The sequence below is a fragment of the Lissotriton vulgaris genome, chromosome 12 (assembly GCF_964263255.1).
Source record: "Lissotriton vulgaris chromosome 12, aLisVul1.2, whole genome shotgun sequence".
NCBI lineage: Eukaryota > Metazoa > Chordata > Amphibia > Caudata > Salamandridae > Lissotriton > Lissotriton vulgaris.
The window spans coordinates 602,110,529-602,125,759 of NC_141700.1; the positions used below are offsets into that span (position 1 = coordinate 602,110,529).

Below are 15,231 nucleotides of genomic sequence, written 5' to 3' on the forward strand. Positions count from 1 at the left end.
TCTTGTATAGAACTGAAGCACCAGGGGTCGCTTGAAAGCTCTTTTGAAGTGGAAAGAGGGAGTACAGTATAAGTAGGTAATTCAGGTTGGGAGTATGGATATCGTACAAATGGTTATGCACTACCGATGTTTCAACCATTACTTGGTGCCAGAAAGCAAACAGTTGGGTTTCCATGGTGGCCTTACAGTAGGAAATGTCTGGTCTACATTACATTGTCTGGAGACATGCTGAGGAAGAATGGGCTGAACTTTCGGCCAAGAGGTATGGAATGCTAGGATGAAACAGGGTTTAGTAGGGCCTTTCTTAGATCCTGGTCATCTTCCTGAACTCACCTGCAATGATTTTCTTCAAGTGCGCTTTGCTGAAGACAGACCCGCAGGGATTTGAAGGGTTGTTAACAATGATGCAGGCAGTTTTATCATCAATTAAAGACTCTAGATGTTTCAGATCAATTTCCCAGGATTTCTCTGGCTGTGGAAGAAGAGACAGAGAAAGTGTTCAATTAACTCTTGATTGTGGAATAATCTACAGGTCGGGTGGTGCTCCACTGAAGACAGCATTGTGCACTGCCCTGCTGTGGTTTGTGATCCACCATCAGTCAAGCGTCTAACAAGTGGGCGAGTCGAGTCTGAGGTTGGATATTTGACTCATTCCTAAAAATATGAAACTTGAAGTTGTGCTGTCATTACACCTGAAGTTCTCACGATTATGCAGGCGGCGGCCTCTGTTAATTCACACTCGCCCTAGAATTCTACCTTGGGCCTTCTTAACTTTGGTTGACTCTTTCCCTAGATCTGGCTATCCTGAATAAATGTTCCTTACCCACGCTTTAGCAAGATTATCTTTTCAATCACTTTGTTAAAATCAGCCTCCAGAGCTGGACTCGCCTGTGGGCAAATGGAGAGAATTCCCAACAGTCCGGTGAGTCGAAAAATCAAGAAGAGTCTGAGCCATCTGCAGCGTATTGTTTTGGCATTCCAGCTGTAGCCTCTATCAATGGCCTAACTATTGGCTGAAGCACGGCACCGCCCTTAAAATGTATCTCTGGTCTTACATAAAAAAATGGAAACACATTGTAGAGGATTTTTGCTTGTGGCAGTAGATCAAACTATCCATAAATAAAAGCCAAATCTGGGAATGGTTAACATGTCGTCCAAATGTTACATCACTGATTTTATGAGAAAGAGCATGGACTGTTCTCTCAGACAACAGAGATCGGGAAGTAACTCTAACACAGAAGAAAGGCATTATGAGCAGCATCTAGACTCTGCAGTATCTGGTACAATTATTTCTAGAGAGGGCTCGTTTTAGGGTAGAGCTGCCTTCAAGGGGCCACCCTGGGTAGATATAAAAAAAGCAGTTTTCTTTACCCAATCCTGCATCGATAACAATCACTTACAAAAGGCATTCCAGAACATTGTTGTGTTTGATTATATCAGCTTTGATTTTGAGATGTATGGTGACATCATTCACACAATGACCCGTGGTAACACCTTCCCAAAGCCAGACTTAGGCCTAGGTCAAATCAAGGTCTAAGCAGGGGTCGCTTGGAATTCATAGTGGCCTCTTCTATTAACTCACCAGCAGGTTATACAGTTTGACCTCAATCCCCATCGAGAGAGCAAGCGTCTTGTAGAGGGAGAAACCAGGTCGTGGTATCAGAATGTTCTGCCCAGGGTTGGCCAGAACAGACAGACACAGTTCAATAGCTTGACTGCAGCCACTTGTAAGGATGACATCCTGCAGAGAAAGGCATTATTCAGTGAAGCAGCAACAAACAGATGATTTCAGAGAAGAATAATTAAAAAAGCACATTCCAGGAAAGTTCTACAACCATAAAAACACTTCTTAGAATAGCAAAATCATCTAACAGGACCTTCCGCAGCATCGTTTACAAACACCACTATTGTCAAAACAGTAATGAGTGCTGAGAAAACATTCTGGAGAGAACTGGTGATCACACAGAACAGTCTAAAAATAGACTGTACATCAAAAAGGACATCCCAGGTTACAAATACACATACTAGACATAATCATCAACACAGTTATAGTCATTAGTTATCGAGAGGAGCAGTGACCAAACAGAATACTAGTAATATTTATTAAAGAGGATATCAGAGAGTAGTATATACATTGCGTAAATGATACACATGGAGAGAGAGAAAATTAACAACTAAATTGTTGCTAAACACTCCGCTCTCCCTGAAGACTCAAGGCAGATACTTATTTGTACCTGGAAGAGCTACTCATACATCCACTGCTGGTTCTCCTAGTGAAGAAAGTGAGTTTAAAGTAAATGACTGACTGTTTTAACTACTTGAGAAGATTGGGGACATGCTTGGGAATGTGGTACCTCTGTATGTAGAGAGCAAAAACTCCCTAACCTTGTGTGTTACATTTTCAATCGGAAAGATGGATTCTAGTGAAAAGAGAAGGAAGTCTGTTTCTTTCCCTTAACAATGTAATGAAAGGCGCGAGCTCCACTGCAGTCTTTTCGGTTTACCGTATTTTCCGGCGTATAAGACGACTATTTAAACCCTTAAAATGTTCTCCAAAGTCGGGGTCGTCTTATACGCCGGGTACCAAATTTTTAGGAGTGGAAGCAACGTTTCGGTATGTCCGAACTGCGTGCTCAGTTTAGAGACACAGCGGGCGGGCACATGCGCTGATCTGGCGTCTCTCTCTGCGCTGATCTGGCGTCTCTCTAATTTCTCTCTCCCTGCTACTGATCCCCCTTATACCCTATTCGTGCTTATGTGAGTCATACTACAATCCCCTCTAGCTGTACGGTACTTTATTTACCGTATGCGATTTTATATAGCGCGGACTTTACACGAAGGTGTCAGAGCGCTTCACAATAGGACTAGTAATGATACATGAGGAGATAATTACAACAGAACAAATTACAAAAGCAAACGTTACGTTAAGTTACGGCACATGAATCAAAAATGACAATAGTGCGCAGTCTCTTACAGTCCTGTAGTGCAGTAGTGCCGATGGGAGCAGGATCTCACGGGGCATTTCGGTATTTTCGAACTGCGTAGGTATTCAGTCTAGAGCTACAGTGGGCACATGCGCTGATCTGGCGTCTCTCTCTCCTTCTGATGTGGCCATAAATCTCACGTTCATCGGAAGGAGAGGAGCGTCAGTACAGTACGTCATCTCCTCAGTTCATGGGCATTGAAAGGGGACTGTAGAAAGTTCCCGCCGGCAATTCAGTACTGCGCTGGAAGTGGGGGTAGTCTTATACGGCGAGTATAGCATGAAACCTACATTTTATGAAGAAAAGTAGGGGGTCGTCTTATACGCCGGGTCGTCCTATACGCCGGAAAATACGGTATGTAACTGCATCAGGCTAATACTGAGGCCAGATTTCCAAGCACACTTTAAAAAGTTATTTTTTTATTGAAAAACCTTACCTCTATGCATTGTTTCAGTATAAATTTTTTTACACTGCTCGGGGAATCTACAGAGACGGTAGTATCTACTCCTATTATGTGGTTATGCAAGTCACATAAGGTGGCAGATAGTCTGCATTTTCCCCTCATTATAGGGCAGGAGGGCACTGGTAACAGGGATGCCACTTTCACCACCAAGATGTCTTCTCTGCACAGACATCAAGGGGTGAGTGCATGGGAATTAAACTGTACTCTAAGCTCTGGAGCTCAGGGGTTGACCTCTCTGGAGGTATTGGCTCTTGCCTGTAATGGTTATTTATTCCACCATGGCCAACTTGTTACTGATGACTAAACGATAGCAACCAAGGACTGAATGTGCAAGGAAATTGAAATATTCTCTTAAGTTCTGGAGATCGGAATGTTGCCTTTCTGTAGAGGAATGGCATCCACAGTCTTGTGGTGTTCCTCCAAAGAGGAACACTGTCTGGGAATTGGTGATGGGGTAAAAAAAAAAAAAAAAAAATGAGCCTGAATGGATATCAGACCAAAGCTACCCTCCAGAGCTGTATTGGCCAACCAATACATTGCTTCCCTAAGTTGCAATCCCTCTAGTTTCTAGAGAGGCTGAATTTGTGGAGACAAAGCATAGTGGAGCTACAGAAGACCGCTCAACAGAGACTAGAGACTCAGGGCCGGATTTAGATTTCGGCAGACCGGTTACTCCGTCACAGCGGTGACAGATATATATATAAATCCCATAATATGCTATGGGATTTAAATGTCAGTGGACGAGATATCTGTCACCGTTGTGACAGAGTAACCCGTCTGCCAAAATCTAAATCAGGCCCTCTGTGTTCAATGAAATGAAACCTTCCCATACTCTATAGAGCTCAGTCTTCTAGGTCGTTCAATCCATTGAGCACATTTAGGAGGCATTGCATCTACAAACCACGGCCATTCATGGTCTATATGGAGTCAGTCATCGAATGTCCATGGTTTAGCTATGGTTTTAAAGACAAAAGTGTCTGGATACTCTTTGGGTGATGATGCCATATTAAAGTCAAGAGCTTGAAACTGGGCAAGAGAGATGAGGACTGAAAGTACATTGCACTGTTATTTTTTTTTCATAACTTGTAGAAATGCGGTCTATCATTAAATGGCTGTCCAACAGAGGAATGACTTCTGAATTCTAGAGAGGTTCAGGAACAGACTCGTGTTTAGTGGCTGAACATGACTTGGAGACTGTGTACTGGAAACGCATGGCTCAATAATCCTTCTTTGATCTCTAGAAAAATTGATGTTGGTCAATCACTAATAGGAAGCCCAGTGCAGGAGTGACCTCTGGACTCGGACGAAAAGACCAACCCTTGACTGCCTACTAAGGACTAACCAGAGACGGAGACAATGGACTGGAAATGTATAGAAACAGAACTCTGACATAACCCCTAGAGTGTAGTCTTGAGCTCAAATGTTTATGGACTCGATAATTCTCGCTTCGGTGCCTGACCTAATCATGGGTTCACACTCTGCAACTCTGGGCATTAAGCTTGCTTAATCTCCACAACGCCCCCCCCCCCCGCGGCGGGATGCCTGGCTTTCACCTTGGGGATGCCCTGTAGGGGCTATCTCACAGGGAAAAGCCAGGACGGGTTCCCAAGGCAAGCGCGGAGATACCCCTTCGGGGGTCGATTCTGGCGCTATATAAGAAACATAATAATAATAATAATAATAATAATAGTCCACACTGAGAAACCAGTACCTGGCATCCTTATAGAGGTGTGGCCTCTTGTCTCAGAGGAACCCTATCAATGAAGAGACCAATAGCAGGCTGCTCATTGGAGAATGAACGTGGGCCAAAGAAGGCGGTCTGAACGTGCACTGGAATGTCATTATTTGATGCCCTCTAGAGCTCAAGATCAACAATGGCCATTCAGCCCTAGGCTTCTCCAAGAATGAACAACATCTAGTCCTAACAGAGTTCAAAGCCAGATAAGGTACAGGACTGAGCTTCCCTTCACGTGTCTAGTCAAACATATTGCACTAAAATGGTGTCAGATGAGCAAGATTGTCCTTTAAAAGCATAGTAATCTGACCACATACTGCCTAATTTCACAGCAGTGCTAACCACTCGCGAGGCAATGGCCAATGGCAATGATGTTGCAGGACTGTTTGTAATATCAACAGTGGCTAGGCGTGTGTGACCGTTGAAGGACTCTGAACTGTATTTTCAGCAGGCACCTAGTCGGTGTGTTCATGAAGCCCTCACCCACCAACCTAGTTGGTGGCATGCTTCATCATCGGGCCCACCCAGTGACATCTAATATGTCCCGGGTGTGCTTCGAAGCCTGATTACAGCGGAGCAGGTATATTTACTGAGTGTGCAGTGAGGTGAGTAATAAAGTGAGAATTAAAACGGCTTCTTGGTGGTCCCAGTACCCGAGGGTAAATTAAAGTTTAATAACTGGGCCTCCAAGAGCGGTTAAAAACAAGGCAAAGGGATGTGTGGTGGTTAAGTTAAGACCACCTACATCCAGTGTAGGTCGACATGTTTCTGCCAGTGCCTTTATTAATGCTGGCTTTCCTCAGGACCAAAGAGTGGTGAAATAAAAAAATTATATTTAAGTGAGTGTTGCGCAGACTATGTGTTGCACTCACTAAGGTGCTCTAAGTGTGCGATGGGGATTCCCTCACCACGCATACGCTAGCGTTTAGCTTTGTTGCCTTCCTCTCCGGAGGTCGATGGCAGCAGTTCAGGTACATGGCAGGCTCTGACTGGAAATCCCGGTCAATCCTTTCACTGTATCTCTCCAGGAAGGCAACAAAGCTAAACGCTAGCGTATGCGTGGTGAGGGAATCCCCCTCGCACACTTAGAGCACCTTAGTGAGTGCAACACATAGTCTGCGCAACGCTCACTTAAATATAACTTTTAAATTTCACCACTCTTTGGTCCCGAGGAAAGCCAGCATTTATAAAGGCACTGGCTGAAACATGTCGACCTACACTGGATGTAGGTGGTCTTAACTTAACCACCACACATCCCTTTGCCTTGTTATTAACCGCTCTTGGAGGCCCAGTTATTAAACTTTAATATACCCTCGGGTACTGAGACCACCAAGAAGCTGTTTTAATTCTCACTTTATCACTCACCTCACTGCACACTCAGTAAATATACCTGCTCCGCTGTAATCAGGTGTCGAAGCACACCCGGGACCTATTAGATGTCACTGGGTGGACCCGATGATGAAGCATGCCACCAACTAGGTTGGTGGGTGAGGGCTTAATGAACACACCGACTAGGTGCCTGCTGAAAATACAGTTCAGAGTCCTTCAACGGTCACACACGGCTAGTCCCTGTTGATATTACATATAAACCCCAGCGGATTCGGACTAGCTTTCTAGTCCTCTCTCTCCCTCTTGATACGCTAATAAGTTGCAGGACTGTTCACATCACACTGTGCTATTAGGCTGAAAGTTCAACTTGAACAATCAAATGAGTTCAGTGTGCTGCCTTCAAGGGACCTCCCTCGAGGGTGTTCTGCTCGGGATGCAGCTTCAAGTTGCGGCATGAACTAGGAGTTCAGTGTGCTGCCCTCAAGGGACAGCACTCGAGGATATTCTGCTTGGGATGTAGCTTCAAGTAGTGGCATGAACTATGAAGATCCTTACAGATTTTGTCTCATTTGATGGATGATAAAGACACTTAACTCTATTCTCCTACATCTTTATCCGACCTGCAGTGCATCGTTACACACAGCAGTGTACATCACACATATTTTACTCCTCCATATGTGCGAAATTCAGCCAGATAAAAAGATATTTGAAAACTCAAATTAGAATGTTTTTATTTGGCGATTCGTGTTTTATTGTGAATACTCTACACATAATTGGAGAATATTGTATACCTTTATTTTACACATTTGATCCGGCGCCCAAAGCTTGAGTAGTTAGTTCACAAATATCTATGCTTCTAATTTATATTTAAAAAAACGTCAAGGAGGTCTATAGTATAACCCGAGACGTCCGAAGGATCTAGAATTTTCAGATCAAAATAACTCTTGATTTCGTCCCGACTTCATCATCTGTATGCAAAATGGGCACCATTATATTCCCTTTATTGACATCACTACAACCGTGGTCACTAGAATTATGTGCAATGGAGGGCCAAATTATGTAACTGGGATGACTACATTATACGGCAAGGAAATGCACATTATGCATTGTACTGTGGCATATTTTGTGGTAGTATAATTCTCCATTATGTTATTTTAACAAACAGACATAATGCTGCAAATGTTTCACCCTCTTGGTACTAGTTTAACCTCATTCGTGCAGTGCCGATTTACCCCCGGTGCTGGGCCCTAATGTAAATGGGTGTGGTCATGACGGAACGGTTCCGTCATGAGCACAGCGCGACCGATGCTCATGACGGAACCGTTCCGTCATGAGCATCGAAAGGGTTAACTTCTGAATACAGCAATGGGCAAGTAAATGGTGACAAATTAATCTTTCCAATAGCCCTGCCACTGCACTGCTTCATTTGTGTCGACATTTTTAAATAATGCTTGTTCCGATTGAGACCAAAGTGAGATGGTGGATTTGGCAAGTGCAGTAAATTCATAATTATGCTGAAAATGCTGTGGCCGTAACATTTCATAATTCTAAAGGCACTGCCTATAACCAAATTGTGGAGGGACAACACCATGTCAGCTTCCGCGGCAAGTAAAGAAGAGTTTTTAAAGTTTCCCTTGAGGGACCAGTCTTAACTTGCCACGAAGGACATTTCACAAGGAGCTTGGACTAATGGGTTTTTGTATTAGGGGGTCTAAAAGCTCCTGGCCCTCCACAAAATCCCCAGAGGCCCACTGATAACTATTTTGATCTCTGAAGTATTTAGTTCGGTAGGATGCCTGGCTTCACCTTGGGGGTGCCCAGGAGTGGGCACTTCACAGGGAAAGGCCAGGAAGGGTTCCTCAGTGGTATTAATACAAGCGCCGAGAGGCCTCCGGGTAGTTGTGCGCTATACAAGTACCTCTACATTTACATACATTTAGGACAGAGATAGTAACCAGAGTCTGTGAAGTTGTTACCTTGGCTTCGAGAGGGGCATCTGGGCAGCTGTAAAACTTTGCAATGACATCACGGCTGGATTGGTACCCTAGAAAGAAAAAGAGGCATAAATGAAGGGTAGTGAATACCATGAACTTGCACGGGCCAGTAAACCACACCTGCCATCCCATAATGACCATCTGGAAATCCATCCTGATGGAGTACACTTACCTACAGCTGGTGCATAGCCATTGTATTTTCCAGAATCTATGGCATTCTTCATGGCTAGAGTGACCTCGTCGTCTGTCGGAAGGTTTCCGAAAACAGTAGGGTCACCTGTAATGGAAAAGAATCTGTGTCAGGGGGTCACTGAGTATTTACCTTCCAGCATTCTCTCAGCATCTACAAGTACCTGCCCCCTAGGCTCCCCAGCCAGTAGGTTCTTGGGATCATTTTTTTAACCACAGAGATTCTATCAAAAAAGTGAAAAAAGTGATGATTTTTTAAATTTTTACCGTTTTCTAAAGGGTGCTAGGCTCTCTCTTATGCATGGAAAGATGGGAGCACAATGTGCTTGTTAAAATACCCCTCACACACTAAAAAACCGTTAGTGTCATGCTTCATCATAGGGGTCTTCCCGCCCCTATAACGGGACGGGGCGTGCTACGACCAGACGAAATACGCGGGAGCACTAAGATGTGACAGAGGCTATGTGTAGGTGCATGGGTATCAGTGAAAGTGTAGGGACCTGACACTAGTGAGTGTGCAAAAAGTGAAAAAAAATGAGAAAAGTTAAAAATTCCCTGGCTTAGTAGAAAAAAACAAATTTATTAGCTTCTCTAGCTGGGAACATTAAGAAGGGGTTGTGTGGTAGAGCATTAGCTACTACCTGTCGACATGTTTCGTAAGCAGTCCCCTACTGCTTACTCATCAGGACCATATAGCGATCCCTACTGTTACTGCTCAAAAAAAATTGACCTCGGAGGAGCACGGGGGTAGGAGTAACGAATTCCGTTGCTGGCAGAAATTAAACTGCGCAGAATACCCCTCGCCTGCAAACTCATGGGGTGCTGGAATTTGTTGAGATAAAGACCAAATCAGGTCAATTTTTTCTGCTTCACCTGGGCCAGCTCATGCCCCGAAGCCCAAACAGCCAACTTATTTTTGTTGGTTGTTTGTAGGACAGTAGGCACTATTTGTTAGAACTGAGCAGTAACAGTAGGGATCGCTATATGGTCCTGATGAGTAAGCAGTAGGGGACTGCTTACGAAACATGTCGACAGGTAGTAGCTAATGCTCTACCACACAACCCCTTCTTAATGTTCCCAGCTAGAGAAGCTAATAAATTTGTTTTTTTCTACTAAGCCAGGGAATTTTTAACTTTTCTCATTTTTTTTCACTTTTTGCACACTCACTAGTGTCAGGTCCCTACACTTTCACTGATACCCATGCACCTACACATAGCCTCTGTCACATCTTAGTGCTCCCGCGTATTTCGTCTGGTCGTAGCACGCCCCGTCCCGTTATAGGGGCGGGAAGACCCCTATGATGAAGCATGACACTAACGGTTTTTTAGTGTGTGAGGGGTATTTTAACAAGCACATTGTGCTCCCATCTTTCCATGCATAAAAGAGAGCCTAGCACCCTTTAGAAAACGGTAAAAATTTAAAAAATCACCACTTTTTTCACTTTTTTGATAGAATCTCTGTGGTTAAAAAAGTCTTACTGTGGAGGGTGATTCTATCAGTACCTCTACGCTTCTCTTTCTTGGTTTGGTTCTTGGGATCACCCAGTACCAGTAGAGTGATTAAACTCATTCCATACATTCTCAGGGTCTCCCAGTGCCTGTAATGTGATCGCTCCCAGTCAAATAACTCCCAGGGTCCCAAAGCCTGTAGTGTGGTCTGTCCCATTCAATAAACCACCCGGGTTTCTCAGTGCCTGTAAGTGATTTCCCCCATTCAATAAACTCCCAGGGTCTTCTGGTGGGTTAGCGTGATCACCTTTTTCAATAAACTAGACAATGCTATCAGTATCTCTATTCAAATTGCTCCCTTTTAGCACACTATTGTGATCTCCAGTATGGGAAATGTGATCTCGCCCATTCAATAATCCCTGAATTCCCCAGTACCTGCAGTTTAATATCTCTCTTGCTATACCTTTGCTACATCTTCCAGTAACTATTATACAGTCCACCCCCTATGCCATCGCTCTTTGGTCCTGCCGGTTTGTGCAGCCTACTTTCCTTGGGGCTCCAGTCATAACCACTCACTATCACTTTCATAATAGTCTTCAGGGTTTTGAACCTCTGACCACACTACACGTCTTAACGCTCATTCATCCATCTACTCGTTTACATACTCCCCAGAGACACCATCCCGTCTCTCCTGCTGACATTCATAATGTTAGACACGTCTCCTGTGCAGCATCAATCCACTCTCTCCAGTAACTCTGATGGGCTCCTTATTTCCTACATGTTGTAGGCCTTACACCCACACACCGATGTGAGAAGGCGGACTCTCCTGGTCGCACCGGCATGCAAAATACGCTTTCTCCACTCCTGTTCTGCCGCAAGAGAGCTTCATGATTCACGCCACTATCACATGAGCCTGTAGGGCACTTGTGTTATTATATATAATATATTTTACTGTTTTTGTATCTTTATATATCCGTATTTCAAATAACACAGTGCTTTTATGAAATTTATTGCCGAAATAAAGCAGATTGATTAACTGATATACAATATTATGGCAAAGATGTACCCCCTTGTGCAGAGCATAAGCTTAAAGCTCATTCACTAGCCCAGTTTGAGACACTAATGTGTATTGCAAGGTGTTTCTTGCAAGGAAACCCAGCTCTCGGTATTAACGGCCTACATTAAATTGCCACATGCCTAAACCAAACAGTTTGTGCTGCTATGTCCTAATCTAGCCAAATGGAAGTCCAGCTCCGTTGGAGCTGTAATAATATTGGCAGTAAAGAGTGCTGAAAATAACAGGCATAAGCCTGCCTGTGGCGGCACTGACCTATGGAAAGAGCAATCATGGGCTTGTTGGGGTTGGGCTCCAGCTTCATGCTGTCCACAAGAGCTCGGATGGGGTTGAAGGTCTTCTTGGACACCTCGGAAGCTCGCACCGCCCATCTGGCCTTCCTGGGCTTCAGCTTCTCCAGCAGGGGGCTCGAGTCCTGGATGTTGACGTGGACGTCCAGGACGCTGGGCCGCAGCACGTTGCCATTCACTTTGATGACGTACTTTTCCGACTGCATGGCTCCTGCTGGCAGAAAAGGTAGCTTAGAACCCTGAGTAACGAGGTCAAAGGGCGGGGAGAAAGGCAACCCGGAAAACAGTATATACCTGACAGGAGCGGCAACGGTGTTAAACGAGGGAGAAGATAGCGGTGAAAAACAGACATTAACAGTAAACTCACCTGATGTCCGACCTCTATAATACATTACGACGGGTAAAAAGAAGTCTGTGCGACCGCGAGGGAAGCAGTGTGAATGGGAGTCGCACGCACATCTGGAGGAAATTAAAGGTGCCAAATAGAGGCGTAATCTATGGGTTGTAATATAAACAAGGAAAATCCCCTGCGCCGCATTCGTTTAAAAAAAGGCTGCTATAGTTGGAGAGCGTGCAAGTTGTAACTGTATACATAAGTGCAGAGGCGCAACTAGAGCCAAATTTCAGGGGGCTAAGACAATATTGGGGGGGCGGGGACATGCAAATGATCTTTTAAAGACCTGTGAAGTGCTCGGGTGCGGCTGTGTGTGTGCCCGGGAAGCTGTCTCATCCCGGGCTGCCACACACGACGGGGGCGGGGGTCCAATGGGTGTTGCACGCCTGCACAAGAGTAGTTATGTGTATGAGGGTGAGGCGCGCAACACCCACAGGAATAGCGCATTTTTAGGTGAATCTTGACACCATCTTTGCTTTCAGCATCAAGCCTTTCAAAAAGCCTATCTCATTGTATCAATAATTTGCAAAATACAAATAATGTTTCCATTTCATTTGCAAAAGGCAAATAATGTTTCCATTTCAATGTCTGCTTCAGTCCCGCCCCCCCGCCGCCCCCCCCCCCCCCCCGTGTGAGTCAGCCCGGGCAGAGACAGCTTAAGTGGCTTTCGACAATCTAATTGCAGCCGCACCCGAGTATTGAATAGGTCTTTAAAAGACCATCTACTTAAATGAGGCTTTTGTTGTGTTTTCACCCCATTTTACAGCCACTCTGTCTATGGTTCGAAGAATTAGCCCCCCCCCCCAAAAAAAATCAGCCCCCTCCCGAAATTTGGCTTTAGTTTCCCGCCTGATGAGGGTGTAGGAGAAACTGAGCACATAAGAGGTAAACACAGAAATGGGAGAAGGGACACATCGAAAAGGAGGCTGCAACAGAAGAAGCGGGATAAAGAAGATACAAAGAGAGTAGGAGAGAAGGTGAGATGTATGTTAAAAGCTATTGATGGACAGGTGAAAGTAGGAGGACGAGAAGGGCAGGGAAAAAGATGTATAAACAAAATAAGGCAAATGGTAAAGTAAGAAAGTGAGAGAATAAGACATGGATGGAAAATAGGGATGTGGAGATAGGGGAAGAGAAAAGCAATAAGAAAGGGAAGGAAGCAGAGAGGGGTGTGTCAGAATGAGACCAGAATTAATAAGTAGACCGCTTGGGCCATATTATAGAAACTTTGGAGTGCTGCCAAAACAGTATATAATCATTTTGCACTGTTTTTGCTATGCATCTAATACAAATAGTCGAGTTTAGGCGAAGGAAGACGAAAGGAAATGTTGAGAAAGGTGACGGGATAGAAAAGTAGATTTTTTAGAGGGGTTTAAATGGCAGATTTCAAGTGTGAGGCAGGACAACAGAGGAGAAAGGTGGACAGGCGAGTCAGAGAGGTCACGTGTATGTCTGCGAGTGAAAGAGAACGCGTGTTTTCAGAATAAAAGAGACCAGTGCTGGAAGTGGGAGAAAAAAAATGTACACCGGAATACCGTAAATAGGGGTAAGCATAAGCATAAGCATAAAAGGGGTGGGGTCACAAGGGGCAGAGTCTGACTGTCACCGTATCCACTAAAAAAACCTGCAGCACCTAAATACATTTGCAACAACACAAGTACTAATATTTGCTCAGCCCCTGAGGGGTTGCAGTTCTGAACGCACAGTACACAGAAAGCAGTGCAGATAACTGTGTCCTGGTACCTGCAAATTGCACCGGCGGGGAAAAGGCAAGAAGAAAGTGTGAGAGGAATTCAGAGCGAAACGAACGAGGCAGGGACAAGAGATGTGGAAACGAAAATTCACAGCAAATGGGTAGCAAGAGAAGGAAGGAAACGGCAGAATTGTCGATTTGGCGAGTAAAAAGAAGAAGAATCAAGGAGACCGCGATAAAGAAAGGTGGGGTATAAACAATGGGGTGATGGGGAGAGGGAATTACAGGGTGAAGAGGAGACAGGAGAGTTGAAAGGGAGAGGGTGTTTGGAGAGTGGGTACATTTGGCGATGGTATGGGTGGGAAAGGTATCAGTGGCGGATAGAGACGGGAACGTGGAAAAAGGGGGCTTGGAAAGTGGACGAATGGGTGGAGACGGAGACAAACGCAGAGGGAGTGATAGAGAAACACAAATAGGCAGAGAGATAGAGGTGGGCAACAAATAAATGGTGAGGGAGCATGGGGTGATGGGCACGGATGGATGGGTGGAGATAGAGGATGAATGGAGACGACATGGAGAATATATAGAGATGTAGGCTGAGAGAAGGAACGGAGGCACCGAATGGAGCAAGAAAAGAAAAGTGGATTAGTCCGCTGGAAGAAGCCTCGCTAGAAACATCGCTGGCGATTTAAGGCCGAGACCTCCGAAAGTGTTTCAGTTCTATCACACAGACATTAATTCATTCAACAATTAAAATGTGTGCACCCAGAGAAGTCGGAAGAGGATCAGCACTAGCGGAGACGTGCAGAGAATAGAGCTTCCAGGCGCTCGCCTGAGGCGCAGAGCCTCTGCTGATCTCCAGTTAAAACCGACAACAATAACACCATTAAAGTGTAATAAAGAAGAAACTCCGAAGTCGCAGGAGACATGGGGCACACTTAGCACAGGGCTATGTGAAAGGCAGGCAAAGCCCCATCTCGGCCTTACCTCTCGTGTCTGTCCCGGTACTTGGCTCTGGCAGGTGCCCTGGTTTCTGAAGCAGTCCCACTTCGGATTCCTAGAATGAACCTCAAGCCCGCTGCCGCCTCTATCAAATAGTCCCGGGAATGGGAGTTGGGCCGGCATTCCTTCTGCTATTGGTGGAAATTGAGGGCTGTGCCCCACACCCCCTGCCGCTGCACTCCTCCCAATGTACAGTGTTACGACGATGCTCAGAGAGCAGTTTTAACCCGTTCTGACGCTGTCGGAACAAGGGGGCACGTCATGAGCACGGCTGCTGAGCGGCGCCAGGCGTGAGCTTGTGCAATTCATCAGAGATACAGCAGAGGGGAGAGAGGCTGAGAGCAGTCATATAGACCAACACGGCATAGGTGCCCAACGTTAGATAGAATAGAGCGACTGGCAAAACGGCAGCCTACCAACAACACGGATCGTCTGTAGCTGCAACCAAAAGTCACCTCTTGTATGAAAATCAGCGCCAGGGTTGTATCTATTTAATAATATCCTCATTCAATATGAATTTTTCTCTGTTTTTTTGTACATCGCTTATGCAATCAGGATAGTGTTCAGAGGACTGAAAAGGGGGGTTTGGGGGGCAGCCGAGCATCGTGAGGTCTGCCCCCTCCCCCCCCCCCCCC

General features: G+C 45.2%; 1 protein-coding gene across 2 annotated transcripts in view; it reads right to left on the reverse strand.

Moving 5' to 3' along the window:
- TAT (tyrosine aminotransferase) overlaps positions 1-14,792 on the reverse strand; it is a 36,026-nt gene extending 21,234 nt beyond the window's left edge. Inside the window, exons 1-6 of one of the 2 annotated variants that reach the window (XM_086945477.1) lie at positions 14,582-14,792; positions 11,473-11,718; positions 8,678-8,782; positions 8,488-8,555; positions 1,583-1,741; positions 334-472 (exon numbers count right to left, since the gene is read on the reverse strand). In XM_086945477.1, coding sequence (XP_086801603.1) covers positions 334-472; positions 1,583-1,741; positions 8,488-8,555; positions 8,678-8,782; positions 11,473-11,713 — 712 coding nt within the window. In that variant the 5' untranslated portion in view covers positions 11,714-11,718; positions 14,582-14,792. Of the gene's footprint in view, positions 1-333; positions 473-1,582; positions 1,742-8,487; positions 8,556-8,677; positions 8,783-11,472; positions 11,722-14,581 lie in introns of both variants that reach the window. The other variant, XM_086945476.1, reaches the window with a different exon arrangement.
- Between the last annotated feature and the right edge of the window lie 439 nt (positions 14,793-15,231).